This window comes from Ictalurus punctatus, chromosome 16, assembly GCF_001660625.3.
Source record: "Ictalurus punctatus breed USDA103 chromosome 16, Coco_2.0, whole genome shotgun sequence".
In the NCBI taxonomy this organism is placed as follows: Eukaryota; Metazoa; Chordata; class Actinopteri; order Siluriformes; family Ictaluridae; genus Ictalurus; species Ictalurus punctatus.
Genome location: NC_030431.2, coordinates 2,029,223 through 2,055,017, shown reverse-complemented (window position 1 = coordinate 2,055,017; position 25,795 = coordinate 2,029,223). Strand labels below are relative to the sequence as shown.

The 25,795-nt window shown below is 41.4% G+C and overlaps 3 protein-coding genes across 6 annotated transcripts in view; all 3 read right to left on the bottom strand.

The window, feature by feature from the left end:
• The window catches only part of nf1b (neurofibromin 1b), a 61,305-nt gene extending 52,751 nt beyond the window's left edge, over window positions 1-8,554 (bottom strand). For 2 of the 4 annotated variants that reach the window (XM_017489173.3, XM_017489174.3), the window contains exons 1-11: window positions 8,306-8,550; window positions 4,491-4,634; window positions 4,045-4,128; window positions 3,189-3,379; window positions 2,975-3,081; window positions 2,819-2,886; window positions 2,593-2,668; window positions 2,320-2,477; window positions 1,939-2,112; window positions 1,268-1,396; window positions 1,005-1,079 (exon numbers count right to left, since the gene is read on the bottom strand). In XM_017489173.3, the coding sequence (XP_017344662.2) occupies window positions 1,005-1,079; window positions 1,268-1,396; window positions 1,939-2,112; window positions 2,320-2,477; window positions 2,593-2,668; window positions 2,819-2,886; window positions 2,975-3,081; window positions 3,189-3,379; window positions 4,045-4,128; window positions 4,491-4,634; window positions 8,306-8,365 (1,266 nt within the window). In that variant the 5' untranslated portion in view covers window positions 8,366-8,550. Of the gene's footprint in view, window positions 1-1,004; window positions 1,080-1,267; window positions 1,397-1,938; window positions 2,113-2,319; window positions 2,478-2,592; window positions 2,669-2,818; window positions 2,887-2,974; window positions 3,082-3,188; window positions 3,380-4,044; window positions 4,129-4,490; window positions 4,635-8,305 lie in introns of all 4 variants that reach the window. The other 2 variants (XM_053686632.1, XM_017489175.3) reach the window with 2 other exon arrangements.
• Window positions 8,555-11,576: 3,022 nt separating this feature from the next.
• LOC108276974 (galectin-9) lies at window positions 11,577-17,998 on the bottom strand. Its single transcript, XM_017489182.2, has 10 exons — window positions 17,860-17,998; window positions 16,335-16,423; window positions 15,568-15,775; window positions 15,251-15,370; window positions 15,134-15,169; window positions 14,976-15,011; window positions 14,853-14,885; window positions 13,673-13,761; window positions 12,632-12,788; window positions 11,577-11,910 (listed from the first exon to the last, which is right to left on the bottom strand). The coding sequence occupies exons 1-10, from the start codon at window positions 17,911-17,913 to the stop codon at window positions 11,764-11,766; spliced, it is 969 nt and encodes a 322-aa protein (XP_017344671.1). The 5' UTR covers window positions 17,914-17,998; the 3' UTR covers window positions 11,577-11,763.
• Window positions 17,999-18,708: 710 nt separating this feature from the next.
• Window positions 18,709-23,993, bottom strand: LOC108276973 (galectin-9-like; the record flags this gene model as incomplete). Its single annotated transcript, NM_001329285.1, is given in 7 exon segments — window positions 18,709-19,598; window positions 21,582-21,738; window positions 21,885-21,973; window positions 22,088-22,120; window positions 23,040-23,312; window positions 23,565-23,772; window positions 23,907-23,993. Coding segments are annotated over 7 exon segments (994 nt in total), but the record flags the coding sequence as incomplete, so codon positions are not given.
• Window positions 23,994-25,795: the final 1,802 nt, after the last annotated feature.

Genomic DNA, 25,795 nt, shown 5'->3' with positions numbered 1-25,795 from the left:
CATCTTAGCCTCGTCCAGAAAACTTAGCATCTTAGCCTCGTCCAGAAATCCTAGCATCTTAGCCTTGTCCAGCAATCCCAGCATCTTAGCCTCGTCCAGAAAACTTAGCATCTTAGCCTCGTCCAGCAATCCTAGCATCTTAGCCTTGTCCAGAAAACCTAGCACCTTAGCCATGTCCAGAAATCCTAGCATCTTAGCCTTGTCCAGAAATCCTAGCATCTTAGCCTTGTCCAGAAATCCTAGCATCTTAGCCTTGTCCAGAAATCCTAGCATCTTAGCCTTGTCCAGAAATCCTAGCATTTTAGCCTTGTCCAGAAATCCTAGCACCTTAGCCTTGTCCAGAAATCCTAGCATCTTAGCCTCGTCCAGAAAACTTAGCATCTTAGCCTCGTCCAGAAATCCTAGCATCTTAGCCTTGTCCAGCAATCCCAGCATCTTAGCCTCGTCCAGAAAACTTAGCATCTTAGCCTCGTCCAGCAATCCTAGCATCTTAGCCTTGTCCAGAAAACCTAGCACCTTAGCCATGTCCAGAAATCCTAGCATCTTAGCCTTGTCCAGAAATCCTAGCATCTTAGCCTTGTCCAGAAATCCTAGCATCTTAGCCTTGTCCAGAAATCCTAGCATCTTAGCCTTGTCCAGAAATCCTAGCATTTTAGCCTTGTCCAGAAATCCTAGCACCTTAGCCATGTCCAGAAAATCTAGCATCTTAACCTTGTCCAGAAAACCTAGTATCTTAGCCGCATCCTAGAATTCTAGCATCTTAGCCTCGTCCCAACATCCGAGCATCTGAGATTCACTCAGATATCATTGGCATCTTAGCCACATCATAGCCTTGTCCGGAATTCCTAGCACCTTAGTCCTGTCCAAGAAATCCAAGCATCTTATCTGCATCCTAGAATCCTAGCATCTTGTCCCAACATCCTGCCATCTTACCCTTGTTCCTAGCACCTTAGCACAGATTTTAGATGAAGGCACAGGCTATCCAGATGTTCAGCAGCACTTACGTTCGTGATGATTCTGTGCAGGGAGTTCACCAAGACAAAGTGGAAGGTGGACGGTGAAGACGAAGCCAAGCAGACCTGAGAGAGGACAGAAAAGCACGGTGAGAACCAGAAAACAGGAAACACCACACGATGTTAAAGCATTCTCTTCATGTGAGAAATGATCACATGACGGCCGTTAGAACTCATTATGACACCTTTACGCTCACTGTAATTGTGAAACTATAAGCTGATGATGATGATGATGATGAAGATGATGGGCTCACTTTAAACTGCTGGTTATTGTGTGGGTTGATGCGGAAGCAGGAGACGAAGCAGTCAATCATCAGGTCCAAGTCTGCGCTCTGACAGCCTGCACCACGCGAGAACGGCTTAGCGGGGTTAAACAGCAGAGCCTGGGGGTGCGCACACACACACACACACACACACACACACACACACACACACACATTATATGTGTGCAAAGCTTAGACGCACTGATTCCTTATTTTTTCTTATTATTGTAGAATAATAATAAATGTTGTGATAAAAAATCCCAAATAAATCTAATTAATTTAATATTTTAGCATCTTCAAAGTAGACACGCTTTCTGCCTAGAATTTCCAGAGATGTATTCTTGCCGTTTTCTCACCCGATTTCTTCAGGAATGTCCCCGAGATGCTTTTTAAACCGTATTAAAGGAGTTCACACCGACGCCGGACTCTTTATCGGCTGCTTTTCGGAACGTTTCGCTCCGAGTCGTCCGTTTAAACAAATATTTATTCGTAAATACAATGTCAGTTTTATTTACCTTCAGATCAAAAGGTTTTTAAGATCATGAGAAACCTTTCAGTCGAGTGTTTCCAAACTTTTGACGGGTAGTGTGTGTGTGTATATATAATATATAAACTCTTCAGCTGCTCAGTGTTGGAAATACTCCTGCACTTGAGACACACACCTTCAGATCCACAACGATGGACTGCACCAGGAGGAAGATGACGGAGTGATCCTCCCAGTTGACGTAGGTGGAAGCTTTACACAGTTTGACGCCAGCGATGGCTGCGCTCTCCGTCAGCTGCTTGCTGCCCCCGTGTCCGACCAGAGCTTTCCTCAGACTCTCTATAAACAGTTTCTAAAACCCGACACGGACAAGCGATACACTGCTGAGATGACGTAAGCAGTAATGTGTATAAGAAATCAGTGGCAGTGAAAGAACGAAACAGGAAGAAGACATCAAAAAAGTAGTGAAGGCTATCTTTTTTTGTATGTACGTGTATATGTGTATGTATGTATGGGTGTGTGTGTGTATGTGTGTGAATGTATGTAAGTGTGTGTATACCTTGTTGACCTTGCTTTCCTCCAGCGGCTCTCGTGACAGCTCCTGTATGATGTTGGGGCAGAGGATGAGGAGGATGATCTGCAGCGGCCACACAGCTGCCTTCCTCTTCGCGCTCTCAGCAAAACTGTCGACCTGGTCAAAGAGCTTCTCTGCACAGTCTGAGACCAACACACACACACACACACACACACACAACAATATATACACAAAACAACTATTATCTATGTTACTGAAAAGGATAATAAAGGGAGGTGATATTAGTCAGGGCCTCACCAGCCATGTCTGTCTGTGGTCGCTGGTACAGCATAGTGAACTCGTCGGGGTAATTCTCCACCCAATTCCAGAATGCCTAAACACAGACACACACACACAGTGTTGAACAATGAGGCAGTTACCATCTGTTTCAGACACATCTTGCGCGTTCTTCACAATTCGTCTGGGCGCAAAATATACAGTGCGCTACATGGTGAACAGGGCGTGGTTCGGGACGTGCACTCACCTTCTCTAGACTGTAGATGACGCTCAACTGCGCAGGCTTTTTCAGGGCTTTAAATTTGAACACCGTTTCTGGAGAAAAGAAGAAACTCGTATTTATGATTTACGGTTTTAACGTGTCGTACAGACGACGAAATACATTTCTGGAGAAACGACAGACCTTGCAGGAGTCTTTTGAGTTTGGAGCAGTCCACGTTGATGTAGCGGATGAGCTCGATATCGTGGACGTCCACCGTGTCTTCTAGACACACGGTCAGTTCCTGTAACCTGCACGGACGGAGATCCTCGTCAGTACATCACACGTATACTGAGAGACTCTAACTCAAACAGAGTTTGTGTGTGTGCGTGTGTGCGCGCGTGTGTGTGTGTGTTACCGGGTGGATATGCGGCTGAAGACGGCGTTGAAGTTGTTACAGCTGAGCGAGAACAGAACCCCGGAGGCGGAGCTACGCAGTTCGGCGGCGTACTGATTCCCCTCTCTGTACGTGTGGATGAAGTGACAGATCTCTGGCAGGAGCTGCTTCACGAACATCGTCTCGTCAAGACGCATGCTGTCTTTGGGTTGCTGGAGAGAAACAGATGGAGAGAGAAAAAAGAGAGAGAGAGAGAGAGAGAGAGAGAGAGAGAGAGAGAGAGAGAGAGATTAAAAACAAGAATCAGAGAGAGAGAGAAAGACAGAGAAAATTAGAGAGAGAGAAAGAATATGAGAAAAACCGAAGAATCAGAGAGAGACAGAGAGAAAATGAGAAAAACAGAAGAATGAGAGAGAGAAAGTTAGATAGAGATACAGAAGGATGGTTAACCCTCTGCACCAATATCAGAATAAATTATAATCAGAATTCCTGGGACAAATCCAGACCCAAAAATTGGACCCGAGAGAGAGACAGAGAGAGAGAGAGAAAGAGAGATCTGTCTTACACACTTTACGTAAAGTGGGATTATAACTAGCTGAAGCAATGTTCGCTTTAGGCAACAAGCCAGACATGAAGACATGAGTCTTGTGAGTCCAGTGCAACAGGAATGCCGAGGGGGCAGAGCAGCGTGACAGCGGTACGGCGAGATGGGGAAGCACCTGCAAAACTCATCTACTGCAGCTGGCAGATGCAGCACATCTCAGGGGGTTAAGTAGGCCTTGGGATGGGGGGGGGGAGGGAGAGAGAGAGAGAGAGAGAGAAAGAGAGAAGAGGAGGGGTATTGGTCGGGAGACAGGAAGGGCAGAAGGCAGCTCACCCCCGCGAGGCACTTCTCCAGCGTGTCCAAGATGATGAGCTGAGACAGATAGAGGTTCTTCTCTGCAGCCTCACCGAAAATTCTCTGCAAGAAAGGCACGAGAGTTAAGTCACATTTACACTGCGTGGTGAGTGTAGTGTGCGAGAATCTGGGCTGTGTTTCAAACGTCAGTAGCGGAAATTGTATTTCCTGTCCTTCCACTGGTTTACTATCCGTATGTGTTCACCTGTTCCGTGTTTCACCATAACTAGTTTGGTCATTTATTCCCTGTTATTTCTTTTCCCTCCTCGCCAAGTCTTGCTCGTCACATTGGGCATTTCTGAGTGCCGCTTCTTGCGTCTTGTTTTTCTGTGTGTTTTTCTTGTATTTCCGACGTGCGTACTGACCCTCGCGTTAAACCGTGACACGATAAAGCCGTCCAGTCTGGTAAGCCGTTGTTCACTCACCATATTGTTGACGTTCTTCAGTATGTTGGTGAGGCCGCTGATGACCAGCGAGAACTTGTACTTGGAGATGTTGATCAGACATTCCTTGTTGTGCTCCGTGCTGACTTTGGTGTGCGTGTTCTGTTGCCCGGCTTTGACTGGAAGCTGAAATAAAAATAAACAATTAACGGTCTCAAAAAACGGAAATATTCAGTTATTTCAAACGGAAATAAAATGTGAAATATGGTTACTGACATCGTTCGAGTAGTTAACGTCAGAACGACACCGTTGCTAGGCGACTGGACAAACATGTACACCAAGGATAAGCTAGCCAAACTGTTTGGAATATCAACATTTGTTTATTTAGCATTTATGGAATGAGTCTCCAGTGTCAGGCTTTTCCACCATGGGAAACTTACAGTGGAACACCTGCAGCATCTCCTCACCCAACCATCCATCCACCCCCCTCCCACACACACACACACAGAGTGCTGAAATTAGTCATTGTGCCTCTATCACTATGTAATCAATTAGCCTTGGGAGAAGAGGCATTAGTCGGGATTCCCCGTCTTCTCCATCCTACGCCCCCCCCGGGCTCAGATGAAAGATGAAGCCTCTGAGAAACACCAACAGAACCGATGGATCCACACCACAGTAGATACACAGACTGAAAAATCAACAAGGTGATCTCACTGACCCTGAAGTTGGGGGAGACGGAGACAGAACGAGGACCACGTGTTTGACAAGTTACCAAATAGCAAGAAGAGGAAATGGAAATTAGAATCTCGGGACCAGACAGTCCGGAACATACACACACACACACACACACACACACACACACACACACGCAGAGAGAACATGCTGACATCCATATTCATGCCAGGCCAAACACAAGGCCGCTTTGTTTTGGTTCAGAACTTCCTTTAGGGTGCAGACAAGCCCTTGAGTATTATGCCAAAAACTGCCAGGACTGCAGAGAGACCAGACAAGGAAAGTGTGTATCCCTTCACCTAGAACAGGAGGACACACACACACACAGACATGCGCGAGCACGCACACATGCACAAGCGCGCACAGAGCCTCTGACATCCACCACAGTTCAGAACAGAACTGATTCTCTCAACTTCAGTGAAAAAATGTGACGTACAAACACATGGATTTTTATCACAGAGACATGTTTCATCAGGCAGATGTTTTTATTCAAAGCGATTGGCTGAAAGTGATGCAGAATCATTTGAGGAGTTGCATCATGGACTCAACAGTCAAGGCCACGCCTCCTTCATAGAGAATGACATCAATCAAGGCCGCCACGCCTCCTTCACTGAATGTTAAATGTTAAATCAAGAACCTTTATAGGTTCTTCAGTTTGTTGTTAAACTTTAAACGTCAAAGTTTCCCTATCAGACAGAGTTCCAAGCAGAACCCCTTTAGAAAGCTTAGAACTTCACTGTCCAATCTGAACTCTCCAAGGCCCCTTGATAAACCTGTTTTTTTCTAAAACGGTTCCACAAACTCACACCACACACACACAAAAAAAAAAAAAAAAGGTCAAATCTTCCTACATCAGAGAGCATTCAAAGTAGTAGCTTATGGAGCCAAGAACCTTTGTGAACTCTCTGAGAACTTTTTCTACAAGTGCACGTGCAAGTGTTTTTGCTTGTTTGGGGATTGTTGGGTTTTGTTTTTTTTTGTATTAAATCGGTGTAGAGTTATAAACCCTGAATAAGTCCTGCTAAAGCTAACCTCAAAGCCCTACTGTGCGATTATGTAGGATTACGACTCAGTTCTAATCTTTATTACAATTGTATTAAAGTTTAACGAGCCTCAACGGCCAGGGTCTGATGTATAATACAGTAATACAGGATGTAGAATACAGTCAGACGGAGTCCGAATCCGTAGTCCTCGTGTGACGTGCTGCGAGTCGAACATCCCCAGGGGATCAAAACGCGAGGACATTATATCGTCATGTACAAAACTGACAGTCATTTCCCAACAGCAGCACATCTCGAAGTGTTCGACTCCTCTTACACCACAACGCTCACAATCTCTTCTTTATTAAAGAACGACGTGTCATACTTTTTTTATCCTTTTATAGTTACATTTAATGTTGTGGAAAATATATATATATATATATAATAAAACACGGCAGCTTGTCAGGTTACAGAGAAACCGTCCTCCGTCCTGAAGACTTTCAGTTACAACTTTAAACTGCTCTGAATGTTACAAAGCCCTGACACTGGAGACTCCTTCCATATCTGTGAAATAAACTCTCACCTACGGCTAAGGAGGAGGACATCCTAGGCAATGAGATGATGTGTTTTTCATGGACTCTCATCTCAGTAGTGCCGACGGTGATGGAACGCCGCAGGGTCGTCACACGTGTCCGAGTGTGAAGTTTATAGTGTTAGCATATGTATAAATAAAAAAAAATTATAAAGCATAAACACCGCTTGATGGAAAGACATTTCCTTGTCTCATTAGCCGAGAACACCAACATTCGGGTGTGATGGTGTGGTGTCCACATACTTTTCGCCTTAGTGTATTTATTCCACAGCAAGCCACACGGGAATAGTGTACGTGGAAAACGCACAGCCAAAAATGCTTTGATGAACCGTGTTTACTGCTAAAAAGCTGCTACTGTAACCAGAAAGTACGCTTCGTTTTTTTACGCGTAGGCTCGGAACAGCGAACGGTACACGTGACGCAAAAATTTCGTCATCGGCAATACCGCACTGTACGCCCGCCGCCCGATTTTACTTTGTTTGCGCAGGTCACACACGCACATTTAATTCTTTTGCACTGCTTAGCTGTTCCACAAGGTGGCAGCGGTGACCCGTTGATTCTCAAGGTAGCGGAAGAAAAAAAAAAAAAAAACGGAAGTGCAGGTTAGAAAGGACCCGCATCTATACAATCGAGATTGCCCAAGCATTGTCCTTCTGATTCTCCTTCGTTGTCGTCCTTCACACCGGAAGACCTGCTTTACTGCTCTGTACTGACTCCTGTAGGCCAGGACAGGTAGTGCGAGTTGTTGTCCAGCCTGTGTACATGTCGAATGGAGTATACTTTGAAAGTCTATGCATATGTGGGGGAAAAAAAACAAAAAACAAAGTACACCAGAGGCTGTCGAGCGAGACATGCCCCAGCCCCAGGAGGTGGGACGTATACTTCCTAGAGCGCTTCTCATTGGACGAACGCAAAGCTAGTACAGGATGAGTCAACGATGACAACAAACTAATCATTTTCCAGAAGTGAACTGAGCACCGTAAAAAAAATTCATTTATTTATTTTTTTTTTTTTGGTCATATTGGCGTCCATAACTACTAAGCGACAGGAATCAAAATTTTTTTATTATTATTTATTTAAAAATCAGAGAATGTAGTGCACTTATTAAAGGGAGCACACAGTGGTTTGGGATACAGCCCCTGCAGCTAGTGTGCAAAACACCACCACCACCACATCTTTTACTTCAGGAGTTTGCAGGAAAGCTTTGGCATGCACACGAAGAAGAAGTTGGAAGTTGAAACGAGCCACAGAAGGCAGTTTAAAGGAGAAAAAATGATCGATTATAAATAATATTCACCGACTCCTGTCAGACAGGCCATCAGTTCTCCATGTGTAGCACAGCTGGCTAGCTAAACTGCAGTTATTTTGAAGGGGGGGGGATAAACTGAAAGAAAACCTGAGCTATCTGCATGAAGCTGGGATAAGGGAAGTGTTTCTGCATGACAGCCGGTCATTTCATAATAATAATAATAATAATAACAATAACAATAATAATAATAATAATAATAACAACAATAAAGGACATGTCACTCTGTCCGTCTCTCTCTTCTTACCTGCTCGTCGAATCTGTTAATGACGGCCTGAACCCATTCAACGGGTTTGTGAGCCGCCATGACCTGCACACCAAAATAAACGCCTTTCCTGAGCTTTCTGACCCCTTAATCCTCGTAGTCCGTGGTCAGGGAACGCACGGGGGAGGGCTGCCTTGTTGTTTTCTCCTTTTTTTCCATATCAGAAGCTGCACGGTGCCGCCATGACGGTGGCGGAAGTTTGAGTCCCTCCTCTCCACTGAAGCAGCAGTGAAGCTGCTATGATGGGAGGCGTTACTGCGCATGCGCGGCTCTCCACAGGGCGTCTATGTGACTGGACTCAATGGAGACGGGTGTGTGTGTGTGTGTGTGTGTGTGTGTGTGTGTGTGTTTACTTCCATTTCTACCACAGCAATTCGTCAACACTTACAATTTATATTTCTATCAAAGAACATTTGATCCATTTATAGTTCCATTTAATGTTGTGGAACATCTGTGAAACAGGTTCCCTGTTACCGCTTAAGTTATAGCAGCGATAAACAGTCGTTCCCTGACCCAAAAAAAAACAAACAATAAAAACAAACAAAGCTTGTCATGTTAGTGAGGAACTGCAGATTCCTCAGGGAGCACAGCGGCTTAGTGTTTACCAGGTTTGCTGCACACCTCCTGGGTTTGGGGTTCAAATCCTGCGTCCGTCATCCGTGCCCGGAGTTTGCATACTCGCCCCACGCTTTGGAGGTTTCATCTGAGCTTTGACATGCACTGATTGGCATTTCCAAATGGTCCATAGTGTATGAATGATGTTTGTGCAATTAGTTGGAACCAAATATCCCACCAAGGATAGCACTGTTTAGTAGGTAAGTCCACACTAATAAAAAAAGGTAGTTTTTTTAATATAAAAAAAAACAGAATTTATTAAAATAATAATAAGAGGAAGAAGAAGAAAAGAGCCAAAATTAAATTCCATCCAATTATATTCATATACACCTTTTAACAATGGACATTGTCACAAAGCATCCATCCATCCAACTTCTATACCGCTTATCCTTCCTTCAGGGTCACGGGGAAACCTGGAGTCTATCCCAGGGAGCATGGGGCACAAGGCGGGGTACACCCTGGACAGGGTGCCAGTCCATCGCAGGGCATCAATCACATACACACTCACACACCCATTCATACACTACAGACACACCAATCAGCCTACCATGCATGTCTTTGGACTGGGGGAGGAAACCGGAGTAATCCCCCGTAGCACGGGGAGAATATACAAACTCCGCACACACAGGGCCACGGTGGGAATCGAAACCCTCGACCCTGGAGGCATGAGGTGAACGTGCTAACCACTAAGCCACCGTGCGCCTGTCACAAAGCATCTTTACAGCTATCCACATGTATCTTTGAACGCCTTTGACAAAAGAAGAACGTTTTGTAATCATTCTCATGGCTGGAACTGGGAAGCTGTCTGAAGGCTGCGATGGACTTCAACAGGAAACGCGGCGAGCACATCATCACACACGACACTGCTGCCAAACTTATTAACAAATTCAAAAAGACTGGAAGTGTTGCGGACCAACCGAGAAGTTGACCTCCTCGATCATCGTCTGATGAAAGCACAACCGACATGGTGCTGGAAAACATAGTCCCCTGTGCATGGAGACTTTTGGGAAACCCTGTAGATTTAGATTTATCCCTAATGAGCAAGCCAGGGGCGAGGCCGGCAAGCGAAAACACCCTGAGACTACATGATGAAGAAACCTTGAGAGGAGCCATCCTCTACTTGGTGACACTTGATAGTGAGAGTACATACATCATTCCGCTTCGACAATTGTATACCATCGTGTTGCTAAAAGTGAGCGGCTATAGCTTCGATTGTGATCCTTTCCTACATTCCTCACATCTGAAGTCGTTTAACGATCACATGCTCTGAAATGAACTCAACTCATTAATCGGAAGAATGTCAGAAAGACTGGAGTGGAAGAAAGGCTGGCTTGTTGCAGTGTGTGTTGAGCCTCTGTGTGGACGAAACTGAGAATAGAGGCATGGATGAAGATAGCGGAAATGACACACGGTGCTTGGAGAACACTGAGCACACTGTACACACACACACACACACACACACACAAAATAACGTGAGTCATCTGTCCATGAGTATCCTGTGGAAGCGATATACCAGAGGTGGAAACTCTGTGTGTGTGTGTGTGTGTGTGTGTGTGTGTGTGTGTGTGTGTGAGATGATTTTACTGCTCTAACACACCCAGTGAACCTGTTCATGAGTGCATTAGTTTAATCAGCTGTGTTAGAGTGCAGTGTCTGAAGTACACTATATACTAAAGTTACAATAAACTGATGCAATGACGAGTTCAGCAAAGCTTCTTTTATTATTAATTCATCATCATCAATGACTACATCAACTTTTGTTTCACTGAGCCTTTACCACTCATTAAACTAGGGGAAAAAAGGGGTTTTTGCCTAAGTAGCATTGAATATTCACATGAGCAGAACTTACTTTTGAAAATTAAGTATAAATTTTAGAATTTTAGAATATCACTTTAATTCGTCTTAATCTATCAGATCTCGGTTATTTCAGATTTATGTCTGTGATCTTCATTTGTCCTTTTTTCTTGTCCTGTTTTATAACATCTCTGATATTTCTGATTCTGTTGTTGTTTTTAATCACGTTGAGTTTGACAGAGGTACTATAATATAATATCTATCCTGTTTATATCCTCAATCCGAAACTCTGCACCAGTCTTACCCTCAAACCTAATTTCAGTCTTAGTGTCATCCCCAAACCCAATTTCTGTCCCGGTTTTATCCCCAAGCATAAATTTTGCCCCAGTCTCACCCCTAAACCAAAATCAAATCATGTCTCAGTCTAACCACCAGAAGAAACTCGTGGGGCAGTGGTGGCTTGGCGGTTTAGGCTCTGGGTTACTGAACGGAAGGGCGGGGGGTTCAAGCCCCAGCACTGCCAAGCTGCCACTGTTGGGCCCATGAGCAAGGCCCTTAACCCTCTCTGCTCCAGGGGGCGCTGTATCATGGCTGACCCTGCGCTCTGACCCCAACTTCCTGACATGCTGGGGTATGAAGAAATGAATTTCACTGTGCTGTAATGTACATGTGACCAATAAAGACTCATTATCAAACCCAACTCCCATCTCAGACCCAAATCCTGCCCCAGTCTTATATGTATATAACAGTCTAATAAGTGTATATTACACTTAATGCTACCTCACTAATATAACTAAAATAAGGAATAAATAAAAAATAAAAAAATTAGTCAGATGCGGTGAAGTTAATGAACCTATAGGTTTTATTGTATTAGTAAGATATCGTCTCAGCAGTGTTGCATAGCTATCTTTACTGCTTTTGATGCTGTACAATTTTCCCAGAGTACAATATGTGCTACATTTAAAGTATTATACTGGTTTGAACTGGTTTTACAGTTTATACTTTAAAGCGCTACACATAACGACCTGCCCTTAAACCACGACAGAACTGACGCTGATGTTTCCATCAACCTCCAGGATGTCGATCTGCTGGAACAGGAAGTGACGGTGGTTGTAGGTGAACATATGTGCGCCGTTCACCGCGATCCTGTAGCATTGAGTGTCGCACGTGATGCTCACCTGAAATACAATACACTTTCCTCAAAGGTTATCCAAGTAACAAATTCATAACACATGCATAAGCACTGTGTAACATCCATAAAACCATGCAAATATTGAAGAAAATATGAAGCGTTCAGGTCATATTGATGTGTCTGGAATATTGCAAGGTTTTATAAACTCAGTCGAAATGATTTCAGGTGTTCAGTTTGGTACAAAACACTAGGGGGCGTACTGTTATAGGAAAATAATTAAAGACACGGTGGTGCATCGAAGCAGAGTTTCAGCTACCACCTTGAATTGGAATATTTTCCAATAACGGCATGTCCTGAAGTGTTTTATTCATCTTATACCACAGCAATTTCCCAACAATTATCATTTTTATCCATTTATAGTTACGTCTCATGTCTGCGAAACAAGTTAGTTCCTGTTATCAATCATAGATATAGCAGCTATAAACATTCGTTCCATCACTAGCCTCTTACTTTCACACTCTTGAAATATATATAAATATATATATAACAAAATGATGTATCTTTTCATGTAGAAAGCCGAAGCTTCTCTGTTTTTGAAAACTTTTTCTCCAATTTGTTGCACTGCTGTGGGCCTTTAGAAACAATTTATCATTGTACTAAACCTATTCTGTCTATCCTAGTTATATAAAAAGCTCAACAGGATCCAGCTGAACTCATCTGATTCTACGTCTTTCTCAGCCTGAAAACTGCAGAGAGGTTTTGATTACCGTAAACTGCTGGCCTCTGTAGAAGGGCATGCCACCACTTCTCTCCTCACGACCCCAGCACTCATTTATCAGGCTGTTGCGCACCACTACGTTCTCGTTGAAACGCGGATCGAAGTGGAACGCAATGCCAGAGTTATAACGCAGGTTGATGTTGAACCTGGGAAGAAAGGATGAGAAAAAAAAAAAAAAAAAAAAACTTCAGCTCAAAGCTGAAGTCTAAAACGTCATCATGTTATCTGAAGCTCATCAGCACATTCAGTGGTATGGTCAAATATAGACTCATTGCCTTATGGATCAAAATCGTATCATATCATGTATCGTATCGTAGCAGATTCAGTGGTATTGTCGAATATCAAATTGTTGCCTTACGAATTAAAATTGTATAATATCGTATCGTATTGTGTCGTATCGTAGCAGATTCAGTAATATCGTCAACTATCTAATTCATCATGTCTATCATGTGTATCATATCATATGAATGCCTGAGGTTTTTCACCCCTAAGAGTAAGGTCTCAAATCAAACACTAACATGTTGCACTTAAAGGAAATGGAAAAACCGCACCACATCATTGACGTGCACCTAAACAACATCAGCAGGACCGAAATGTCTGGTTTAAACATTCTCCTCAGTTGAAACTTTTTTTTTTTTTTTTTTGGCTTATAATTTGTGCCCATGGCGCAGCAGAGTTCTTCCTTGGTTCATTCAAATTTAAATCGGTAACTGTGCAATATTCTGGGAAAGTGTGAACATACTATTCGTATGGGTATGCAACGCATGCATACGCCCAGTGGGTGTCTTTCTAGCTGTGTTCCCTTTCGCTATGATGTTACCTTCTGAAATGACTGATGTTCGGTTTCGTTATGGTGCTGTGTATTAGTTAGCTTTTTTTTTTTTGTTAATATATCACAAAGTTCATCTAAGTACCTTGTCCTTGTAGCACTCTTTGTTAACGTTTCCTAGGTTAACTATTTCACACTATTTCTAAGAGGGTTTTTTTTTATCATCCATAACCATTGCATTTATAACCATAAAACACACACCTGTCAGCGTTGTGGTTGACACAGCCCTGTACAGTGATGACTCTGCCCGGGTAAATTCCACCCTGGATAATGGCTTTATATGGCAACACCTGAGGAGAAATGAAAAAAAAAATGTGATTTTCAGAAATATCCCTGAACTCCTTATAAATTCTGTACATACTGTATATAGCACTTTTATTTGCATTAATGCACTTAATATACAGATTTAACACAATCCAGTCCAGGGTTTGTTTGTTTTTTCTTTGAATCTCAAGAGCACATCTATCCCACAGCTAGTAAGCAGGTTAGCTAGCAAAGCAGGTTGTTAGCAGGATAGTAAGTTAGCAAGCTAATATCATATATGTTGTTCAAGGAAATGTACATGGACACTTAAATCACATCTAAAACAGACCCCCCCCCCCCCCCCCCCCCCCTCCCTACCCCCATGGTGATTTGGAAGGTCCATTTCAATTAGTTTGCTTCAGATGCTATTCTACTATAGTACTGCTTAGCATGCTAATGTGCTCCTGAGGTAGTTAGCGAACTGTGGAACTAGACCATACAAATCACCACGGAAATAGGTTTTATATCCCCTGCTGGTAATTTCTGATATATGATATGCAGTACATTTATTTGAATAACTATACATCATACTGCTTGGCTTGCTAACTAACTATCCTGCTAACTACCTGCTTTGCTAACTAAAGTGTTTGCTAGCTGCGGGTTCTTTGAGCAAAATACTCAACCTTCGTTTTGTTTACTTTGGATAAAAAGAGTCAAATTCTAAGAGATAGAAAAAGTTAAACGTAGTGTATAGCAAGTGTAGTGTAGTATATAGCAAGCTTAATAAAGTAAGTATGTCAAAATGGAGGGTTTGGCTACATAAAGCCCAAACCGTAAACCGAAATTCAAATGTGACTTTGAAAAATCTGCGATTTGTAAATAGAAAGGAAAATGAATTAATCGCAATTCCTTCTTTAAACAACAACAACAAAAAACAACAACAACAGGCCTTCCCTTTGGAGAACAATATGGACACGTGCACATCAACAAATGGAAAACAAAACACAATTTGACACCAAACCAGGAACGAATACATGGGACAGGAAGAAGAAGAAGAAGAAGAAGAAGAAAAACACATATATAAAAAAAGACCTTCAAAGACCTTCTGTAGTGGATTATGGGATTATGTGGTTCTTACATAAGCAAGTGGAGGACTGTACGGAGGAGGTGTCTGTGAAGAAAGATAACAGGATCTACTCAGACAGATAAACATGTAATGAAATGAAGGGACTGATAAAAAAAAATCGGAAGTTTTACTCACAGCACCCAAGCCATGGACAGCGTAAGAAGCTTTCACCTGAAGTAGAAATGAAATAGATGTCAGACAGTGAAACTTGTCCTAATTTCAATGATCATTTTTGACATGTAGGCCTTTTACAGACTGCAACATTGATGTCTGTGAAAATTTCATAAACGTACCGTGCGTGCAAAGCTGGGTTGTGCCACCCACGAGGTCTGCAAATAAACAATGCCGTATTTATGGCGGAGTCTGAATGCAAATCATAATTGGCTTTTCCTGCTTCGGTTGATACTCACAGCCGGATTTTGGAAAGTGATGGACGTGATCTCTACACCTCCGTTCACAGAGATCGCGTTCACGCGGGAGGCAGGGAGGCGGTGCAGGTACTCCAGGAAATGTACTCCGTTCACGATCACCTGAGACAGCGGCACAAGTTAGACGGAGAAATGTAACAGACGTACTGTAATGTAACTGTAATAGAAGCTTTCTATAGCAGCCTAATGCATGGACTACGAGATGGAGAAAAGGTAAATAAGTAGTAGATAAGCTAAAGGGGAATAATTACAGTAGTGCACAATTAATATAAGAGATAAAAGGCGGTGTTTTTCCGAACCGAATAGGAGTCTCGGTTGACCAGGAAGGTGAGGGTGAAGTCAGAGCCTCTGGGAAGTGGGGTGTGTTTGCTACATTGCTCGGAACCCCAGCAGGAACTCTGCAGCGTGTTACACACCACGTGGCCCGAGTTACCGCTGTAGCGTGGGTTGAAGTGGAGGATGATATCACTGTTTGCCTTGGTGCCACTTTGCAAATTCACACAAAACCTGTCCATAAAATCAAAGCCTAATTAGTTTACACGTTCTCAGACTGGAGACTTGTTTTTTGCAGTAAACAAATATAAGAGAAATGTCTGACGTGGATTTATGCATAAAGGAATTACTTATTAATAAAGGAATTGTATATTAGTGGCCTATTAATATTAAAACATGAACGTTATATAAAGTCCTTGGGTGAACACACTATGGCGTCATAGGCTCTCAAAATATTTGTATTACTCTAAATCGTCTACTTTAGCTACATGATATACAAGATAGTAGTACAGCGTTAGTCATAACCAGGTGCCTACATTTTGAATATCGAACCTTAATATCATCATGTTAGCCGTATTAGTGATTACGCTGTAAAGATTAACCTGTAAATGATTAAGAATTTACAGCCAGTGTTTGGTCAACTAGACTGACTCTCTTGTTGACCCAAGGATGTGTCACTTGGTAAACACAGGCCATGCAAATAATATAGATTTTATCAAATGAGAGCCCTAGTCATACCAGGATTCCTCCTTTTATTACCATATGGTAGGTTTTGTATCAGGTTTAGCATTACCTCTCTGCCCCTGCCAGGACTCGTCCTGTCACGGTGACGGTCTTCCCTTCAAACAGGCCGCCTTGGATACAGCCCGTGAATGGGAGTCGCTAATACAGTCATGAAAACAAAGAAAAACCATTTCTGTTTCCTGATTTTCAAGTTCCTGGAAATGTCAGATATGGAAATGTGCAAACACCTTAAAAGGAACAGTCAGTACCTTTGGCAGAATTTGGCTGCAAAACTACAGTACAAAATAAAATAAAAAAAATAAAAAATGTAAAAAAATATAACCCTTCTCTTCAGTGTTCTCTCCAAAACCTATCTTAAAACCCCTGAAGCAACTGCAAGAGGAGCAGCTTTCTGAATGGACAGGCAACATGACTAGAGATGCACCGATACTAAATTTCTCAGCCGATACGGATAACCGATACCGATACTTCTGCCTGTTATGCCTTCTTTTAAATGAAATAATAATTAATTCCACAATTCTGAAAGAAATGCAAATAAAAACTTGATGCTCTCCATTTCAACAAGTTGTTTCACAGTAACTGGTCTCACAGACAGAAAACACATTACCCTAATTGACATTAACACATGAACTAAAGATTAACGATTTCTTAACTTACTGAATGTCATTAATTCATATTAACATTGACTGAATTCTAAAAAACCTCCTGTTACGCTTCACATTCACTCACCGCAAACACAAGCATTTCTACTTCATCACTGAACATCACACTGGTAATATATAATATAACCTTTATATATATATATATATATATATATATATATATATATATATATATATATATATATATATATATATAAACATAAATTGGATATTACTACGGAGCCCCCCTAGTGTCAGGTAAGAAAAAAAAATACAGCCATGTGTAATCCGTGCCCTCATTTTTGCAATCCGTGCCCTTAGATTTGTAATCCGTGCCCTGAGATTTGTAATCCGTGCCCTCAATTTTGTAATCCATGCCCTCAGACTTGTAATCCGTACCCTCAATTTTATAATCCGTACCCTCAGTTTTGTAATCCGTGCCCTCAGATTTGTAATCCGTGCCCTTTTCATTACCTGACACTAGGGGCGCTCCGTAGATTACAAACTGCAGACAATTCCACAAAAAATTCCACACAAGAGATATCTTCTTTACACACAGCACGAAATCCATGTCTTTTCCCGCCCTCTTTTCCTTGACAGGATATAACCGGCCCTGCTCGTCGGATGTTCTTAAACTACCGGCATATGGCCGATAGATCATTTAGTCATGTTTAGAGATGCACCGATGTATCGGCCGATAACCGGTGCATCTCTAAACACGACTAAATACGGACACCTACATGAACACTTTACAGTTGGTTTTATGATTGTAAGTCATTCTCTTCAAATGCTATTGAGCTTTAAATTATGGTATTATTAAATTATACAACACAAGCCATGTCACGGGATACAGGAAACAATCTGGATACGGTGAAGTAAATTAAATGAGCAGCTGCCTAAAATAAAATGAAACATGCAGGTTAAAGTGCTTACCGGATTCAGATAAGGACGCTGACAGGACATCGTGATGCAGTGCAGAATCACCATAAAGTGCACGCAGAGACAAAGGTGCGCTTGTGAAGGTTGGTATAAGTTCCTGTTTACTAGAAAAGGCTGCACTACTCAGGAAACCACGTGTCATGTTACATGTTTGTGTGCACTTGACGCACCCTCACCTGACAGAAGGTTCGCCAGAAGCTTCTCTTTGCAAATTCATGTTAGCTTTATTTTATCACTTTAATTCGTCTTAATCTATCAGATCTCGGTTATTTCAGATTTATGTCTGTGATCTTCATTTGTCCTTTTTTTTTTGTCCTGTTTTATAACATCTCTGATATTTCTGATTCTGTTGTTGTTTTTAATCACGTTGAGTTTGACAGAGGTACTATAAAATAATATCTATCCTGTTTATATCCTCAATCCGAAACTCTGCACCAGTCTTACCCTCAAACCTAATTTCTGTCTTAGTGTCATCCCCAAACCCAATTTCTGTCCCGGTTTTATCCCCAAGCATAAATTTTGCTCCAGTCTCACCCCTAAACCAAAATCTTGCCCCAGTTTCCCAACCAAACTCAAATCATGTCTCAGTCTAACCACCATAAGAAAATCCTGGGGCAGTGGTGGCTTGGCAGTTAAGGCTCTGGGTTACTGAACAGAAGGGTGGGGGTTCAAACCCCAGCACTGCCAAGCTGCCACTGTTGGGCCCATGAGCAAGTCCCTTAACCCTCTCTGCTCCAGGGGGCGCTGTATCATGTCTGACCCTGTGCTCGGACCACAACTTCCTGACATGCTGGGGTATGAATAAAAGAATTTCACTGTGCTGTAATGTACATGTGACCAATATCAAACCCAAAGACTCATTATCAAACCCAACTCCCATCTCAGTCTTACCCTCAGACCCAAATCCTACCCCAGTCTTATATGGTAAAAGTTTCGAACTTTTTGCCGAAGTCTATATTTTTACAGGACTACACATTAATAACAGTCAATTCCCATCAAATCTCTGCTGTAATGTTTTAATCATACTGCTGTTTAACACTTTTATTGCCAAATGTACATCGTACATACATTTGAAAGTGTCCAAAACAAACTCTCTTACTGGGTTCAAATGAATCATTTCAGTCCATGAATAATATGATATCAAAAGTACAGGAACAATAAGAACCACAGATATAGAATCAATGAGTCATAAGAAGAAGACTTATTGCTATATATATATTTATCAAACATAGCTAGAAACCTTATCCACTGAACTAGGCTAATATGATGTAGCATTATAGTTTTACCTCCAGTTAACTTGTTACACTTAACGCTACCTCACTAATATAACTACAGTTATGATTTTAAAAAACCAAGGATGACAAAAATAAGGAATAAATAAAAAATGGAAAAATTAGTCAGATGCGGTGAAGTTAATGAACCTGTAGGTTTTACTGTATTAGTAAGATATCGTCTCAGCAGTGTTGCATAGCTATCTTTACTGCTTTTGATGCTGTACAATTTTCCCAGAATACAATATGTGCTACATTTAAAGTATTATACTGGTTTGAACTGGTTTTACAGTTTATACACATAACGACCTGCACTTAAACCACGACAGAACTGACGCTGATGTTTCCATCAACCTCCAGGATGTCGATCTGCTGGAACAGGAAGTGACGGTGGTTGTAGGTGAACATTTGAGTGCCGTTCACCGCGATCCTGTAGCATTGAGTGTCGCACGTGATGCTCACCTGAAAGGGAGATTAAAATGTAAGTGTGAAATTTAACATGCGGTACAGATAATAATTAACGATTTACGCAACATGACCTTCGTTGAACGTGTAGCGCGAATTGCTTTGTGTAGTGGGAAACAAATTTGTGTAGTGGGAAACGTCGACCTTCAGCCTGTAATAAACATCAACGGACTAATAATATTAAAAGATAGGAGATTACATTGTACACGGTAAACTATATGGGTAATATATTCTGTGTCTCTAAAATGAACTTCTGAGCCAAACTGGTGTTTTTTAATATACTTTTTTTTTTTTATTGAGATTTTAATTGAATTGCTAAAAATATCCATCCATCCATCCATCTTCTACCGCTTACTCCTTCTTCAGGGTCATGGGGAAACCTGAAGCCTCTCCCAGGGAGCATGGGGCACAAGGCGGGGTACACCCTGGACAGGGTGCCAGTCCATTGCAGGGCATCAATCACATACACACTCACACACCCATTCATACACTACGGACACTTTAGACTCCCATCAGCCTACCATGCACGTCTTTGGACTGGGGGAGGAAACCGGAGTACCCGGAGGAAACCCCCGCAGCACGGGGAGAACAAATTGCAAAAATATTCATCATAAAACTATGTTTTAATAGAGTAACTTTAGGAAAAATCTCATTTACAAAATTTCCCACTTACCTGGCATGTTATGTTTGCTTCTTCAGGTCTACGCTAAGCTAATGTAGCTATAAAATGATTGAAAGTCTGTAAAAGCTACATAAACATATATTTACAATATCGTTAAGCTATGTTAAGCTATGTAAAAAAAAAAAAAAAGGTCAAAATATAAATGTTCATGGGAGAGACCATGTCTATAATTTATAGGTCTGAGCAGTAATATACATCACGCCGCCTTCAAAAGTCAGCAGGTAAACATTTCAAAGTGATGCGCGTTGTCCAAGATGGCTGCCCCCACAAAGTTACCCTACCTATATATTTTTTTTAATTCAGATGAGAAATGCTAGGCATGTATAGCTTCTAAAGATAACTAATGGACTCATCAGTTGAAAAATCATTGTTTGATTTATATGTTGCGTCCTAGGCTCAATACTAGCTTTGTTAGCAGGTTAGCCAAGCAGGCTAACTGTATTAGCTACGTAAACTCACCAGATCAAGCTTTCCAGGGTTTATTTTATATTCATAACGTCTCTATACAGATTGAACAAGAGGCCATACAGCGGTGCTTGAAAGTTTGTGAACCCTTTCGAATTTCCTATATATCTGCATAAAGATGACCTAAAACATCATCAGATTTTCACAAGAGAACCCAATTACACAAATGAGACAAAAATATTCCACTGAAGAATGGGCTGAAGTTCCTCCAAGCCGATGAGCAGGACTGATCGACGGTTACCGCTTGCAGTTATTGCCGCACAAGGGGGTCACACCAGACACTGAAAGCAAAGGTTCACATACTTTTGCCACTCACACATATGAAATATTGGATCATTTTCCTCAATAAATAAATGACCAAGTATAATAAATTAGTCTCATTTGTTTAATTAGGTTCTCTTTTACCTAGTTTTAGGACTCGTGTGAAAATCTGATGATGTTTTAGGTCACATTTACCTAATTTGTAAAGAATTAACAAAATCTCAATTCAGACATGACTTCCGAACAGAATTGTGTCTCTGTGTCACCCTCACTTACACTGTTACATGGGGACGTTTTGTTTTTTTGTTCATGTGTAAAGTGTAATATCGCTGAAGAACGTAATGGTTGTTTGAGGCCGAGCGGAAGACATTTTAGGTGATTATTATTACATTAACTACTCGCGCCTTGTGGATCCAAAACTAATGAAGCGAATATCAGGCACCAAAACACACTTTAAAAAATGTACTATTACTGAACATCTTGCTGCACTACCATAGTAATTATACAAACAGCTAAACAAGATCGGACTGAACTCATCCGAGAGACTTTCTCAGCTTGAAAACTATGATTACCGTAAACGGCTGGCCTCGGTAGAAGGGCATGCCGCCGCTTCTCTCCTCACGACCCCAGCGCTCCTTCATCAGGCTGTTGCGCACCACTACGTTCTCGTCGAAACGCGGGTTGAAGTGGAACGCAATGCCGGAGTTATAACGCAGGTTGATGTCGAACCTGGGAAGAATATGAGAATATACGACTGTAAGAATACTACATATAATATAGTATAATGTCATTTTGGTTTGAGTTTAGTGTTTCATTTTTTTTTTTTTTTTAAAAACAACTTGCTTGCTGTCTTTTTGCATTGATAAAACACACACCTGTCAGCGTTGTGGTTGACACAGCCCTGTACGGTGATGCCTCTGCATGGGTAAAATCCACCCTGAATAATGGTTTTATATGGTATAACCTGGGGAGACGTGCAAAATAAATATGCTGAGTGCTTCACTACGCCACGCTAGCTCGCTGAGCAAAGCCCAACTGTTCCAATGTCGCGAAGGATGATGGGATATGCTGTTCTTACATAAGCAGGTTGAGAACTGTATGGAGGAGGTGCCTGTGAAGAAGGATAGCACGATGTCGTTGTAGAGAAACATTAAAACAATAGACATACAGCCCCCGACGAAAGTATTGGAACAGCAAGGCCAATTCTGCTGAATTCACACTACATTGAAAACACTTGGGTTTGAAATCAAAAGATGAATAAGACACTTCAGCTTTCATTTCCTCATATTTACATCTGGGTGTGTCAAACAAACTTAGAACATGGCGCGTTTTGTTTAAACCCACCCACTTTTTCATGCGAACAAAAATATTGGAACATGCGATCGATAGGTGTTTCTTGCTGCCCCCGATGACGTGACTCACGAGGGTTGCAGCAGAATGAAGGAGAAATGCATCCAAATTAATCAGGAGGAACTTCATCTTGCAGCAGGACGACGATCCAAAACGCACTGACAACTCAACACAGGTGAAAAGGGGAAGGTTTTAGACTGGCCAAGTCAGTCACCAGATCTTAACCCAACTGAGCAGCATTTCACCTCCTGAAGTGGAGACTGAAGGGAGAAACCCCCCTGAAACAAACAACAACCGAAAGGAGCGGCGAGAAAAACCTGGAAAAGCAACGCAAAAGAAAAATGCAACATTTTGGTGATGTCAGTGGCTCACCGGCTTGATGCGGTTATTGCAAGCAAGGAATATGCGACCAAATATTAAGTGTTATTTACTTTAAGTCTATCGGCTCCAACACTTTTGCTCACCAAAAACGATGTGATGTCCCACCAAAGTGCCATGTTTTAAATTGTTTACCACATCTAGATGTAAATATCGGGAACTGAAAGCTGAAATTCTGATCTGTCGTCTCATATCCATCTTTTGATCTCAAACCCAAATGTCTTCAATGTATGGCAAAAACAATACAATTTGAACTGCTGTTCCAATACTTTCGGAGGGGACTATAGATTATAGATACTTACAGCACTTAAATCAGCGACATCGCAAGCGGCAAGCGCCTGTATCTGGCTCGCATGCTTCTGATGTCCTTGCATATTCCAACCTGATCCACGGGTCAGTTTGCTTCGGTACCGCTGCTTCTCTGGCTGCATCGGTCTACCTCGGTCGATGATCACAGCTGGGTTTTGGAAAGTGATGGACGTGACCTCTACACCTCCGTCCACAAAGATTGCATTCACAGAAGAGACAGGGAGCCGGTGCAAGTACTCCATGAAATGGGCTCCGTTCACGATCACCTGAGACAGTGTTACATGTTAGACGGGTAAACCGACGGATTGAGCGATCCTTTACTGGTTTTGTACAAGAAATGGTCTTCCTGTAGCAGTCAAACTGCAGAGTGCACAGACTGAGAGCAGGACAAATAAGTAGTAAATAAGATAACTACATTAGTGCATAATAAATATTACAGAAAAAAGGGTGGAGTTGAAGGATAAGGTATTAATGCTAAATAAGCCTCTGTTGCTCATTCACAACAAAACCAGGCACACCGAATAGGAGTCTCGGTTGACCAGGAAGGTGAGGATGAAGTCAGATCCTCTGGGAAGTGGGGTGTGTTTGCTCCGTTGCTCGGAACCCCAGCAGGAACTCTGCAGCGTGTTACACACCACGTGACCCGAGTTACCGCGGTAGCGCGGGTTGAAGTGGAGGATGATATCACTCGATGTGTTAGTGACACATAGCAAATTCACACAAAACCTGTCCATAAAAAAAAAAAAAAACAAAGATCAGGAGGGTTCAGATTCATTTAATCCACGTCGAACATCTTGTTCATAAAGACACAAGCTGAGCTTGTTATTTTATACTGAACGAACAGGCAGAGCGTTTCTCACCTCTCTGCTCCTGCCAGGACTCGCCCTGTCACAGTGACGGTCTTCCCTTCAAACAGGCCGCCTTGGATACAGCCCGTAAACGGGAGTTTCTGATTGGGAGGAAACAACGGGTCTGAGCGCAATTTAATCATATAGTGTACTTAACAGCATTTGTTGACAGAAAGTAAACCAAAAAGGATATAACGTTTCCCATTTCATATCCATGTACGATTTCTACACTTTGACTAAAATGAGACAAAAGTATTCTTGTATTTAATGGTTTTACCTTTATTCTGATAAACACTTCAAATCCACTGCAAAAAAAATGGCATCTTAGCAAGCGAAAATATCTTGAATATAGTTAAAAGTATCTAGTATTTTACTATAATAAGATGACGGTAGATCAAATATATGATTATTAAACCTATTAGACATTTTTACTCATTTCAAGCTTGAAAGAGTCTTGTTCTATTGCCAGATAATCTTTCTAATTTTAAACATTTATTTCTAGAAGGAAGAAAATTAACGGCCAATAGTATAAGAAACTTTTCTAAAATAAATAAATTTTAAAAAATGTCAGGGAACGCTTCTAAAAACAGGCTGAATAATATTATATCTGCTTTATAATAATAATAATCTCATGATAATATTAGATAAATGTGCCCTTATGCAATACGCTTTACCTTGCTAAGACTGCTAAAATGTTTTTTTTTTTTTTTTTATCCATGTGCTATTATTAAAATAATGTTTACAGTATTAATGACTGTACTTTATTTGCTATTTGAATCTTTAAAAAAAAACCGAAACAAATAATCAAGTGCGAGGCAAAAAAGCTCAAACACACACCGGTGAATCAAACACAAAGTGCTTACCGGATTCAGGTACGGGTGCTGGTTGACCATGTTGATACCGTGTGACCTTGAATACGACTGTTTTTTCCACAAACACCAGATGACCCTATCAGCTGCCCTTTGCTTTCAATTTGCAGTATACGTTTTGTTTTCCTGTGAACGGCCGTTATCGTATAACGTAACAGATGAAGGTGGCAAAATAGCCGACACTCATATTGTCAAATAGATTGAGTTAAAGATTAGCAACCCCACCTTGGCACGACAAGAATTATGACAGGATTCTTATCTCTTATTCTCGACACCTAACTAGTTTCATTTTAATTATAGTAAATATATATATATATACACACACACACAATGGCGCTACGTGGCAAGTGAAGACAACACGTCCTCGCCTCAGGTAACATTATTTCAGCATTTCTATCTAAAGTTTTATCAAACAACTCGATACATGTGAACCATATTATCATCCGAAGCACTTCTAACATAAATTCCACTTTCAGACTTTAGGCCACAGCCCCCGACCCCAGGATTATGACAAATTACAGTTGCGTGCAGAAGTTAGCATCTCTGTTGGTTTCTGTGTGGAAATAAATAAAGCATGCCCATTGCACATGCACACTATTTGACCGTTTTGACTACAAAACCGAATTCCACATGCATTTGATGAATTTTTTTTTTAACCTCATGGTTACCCATCCAAAGCTAGCAGCTGTATTTATTATTTATGATTATTACACTGCAAAAGATTGCATCCCAGTTCACACATTATATTCACATTAAGGTTCTAAATCATTCCCATTCATTCTTAACCCAGACAGAACCTCATCGGAGAACATTATAATCGTTATCAACATTTTATAATTCTGTCCGACATGTTTGATTTGTTATGTTTTAGCAGGAAAAAAAAAAAAAAAAAAAAAAAAAATCCGAATCAGAAATACTTGGAGACCACAAGACTTGGAAAAGAACATGGAAGAATTACAAAAATACAAAATAACAACAACAACAACAGCAAAAAATTACAAATAAATACTGCCGGATAAATTAATAAAAAAG

Excerpts from the sequence above, each read along its gene's own strand:
- LOC108276974 (XM_017489182.2), bottom strand. The coding sequence starts at position 17,913 with ATGGTGATTCTGCACTGCATCACGATGTCCTGTCAGCGTCCTTATCTG. Across the intron at positions 15,371-15,567 it reads TCAACCGAGACTCCTATTCG|GTGATCGTGAACGGAGTACA; the intron begins GTTCGGAAAAAC and ends CCGCTGTCTCAG. Across the intron at positions 15,012-15,133 it reads AACCCAGCTTTGCACGCACG|GTGAAAGCTTCTTACGCTGT; the intron begins GTACGTTTATGA and ends TTTCTACTTCAG.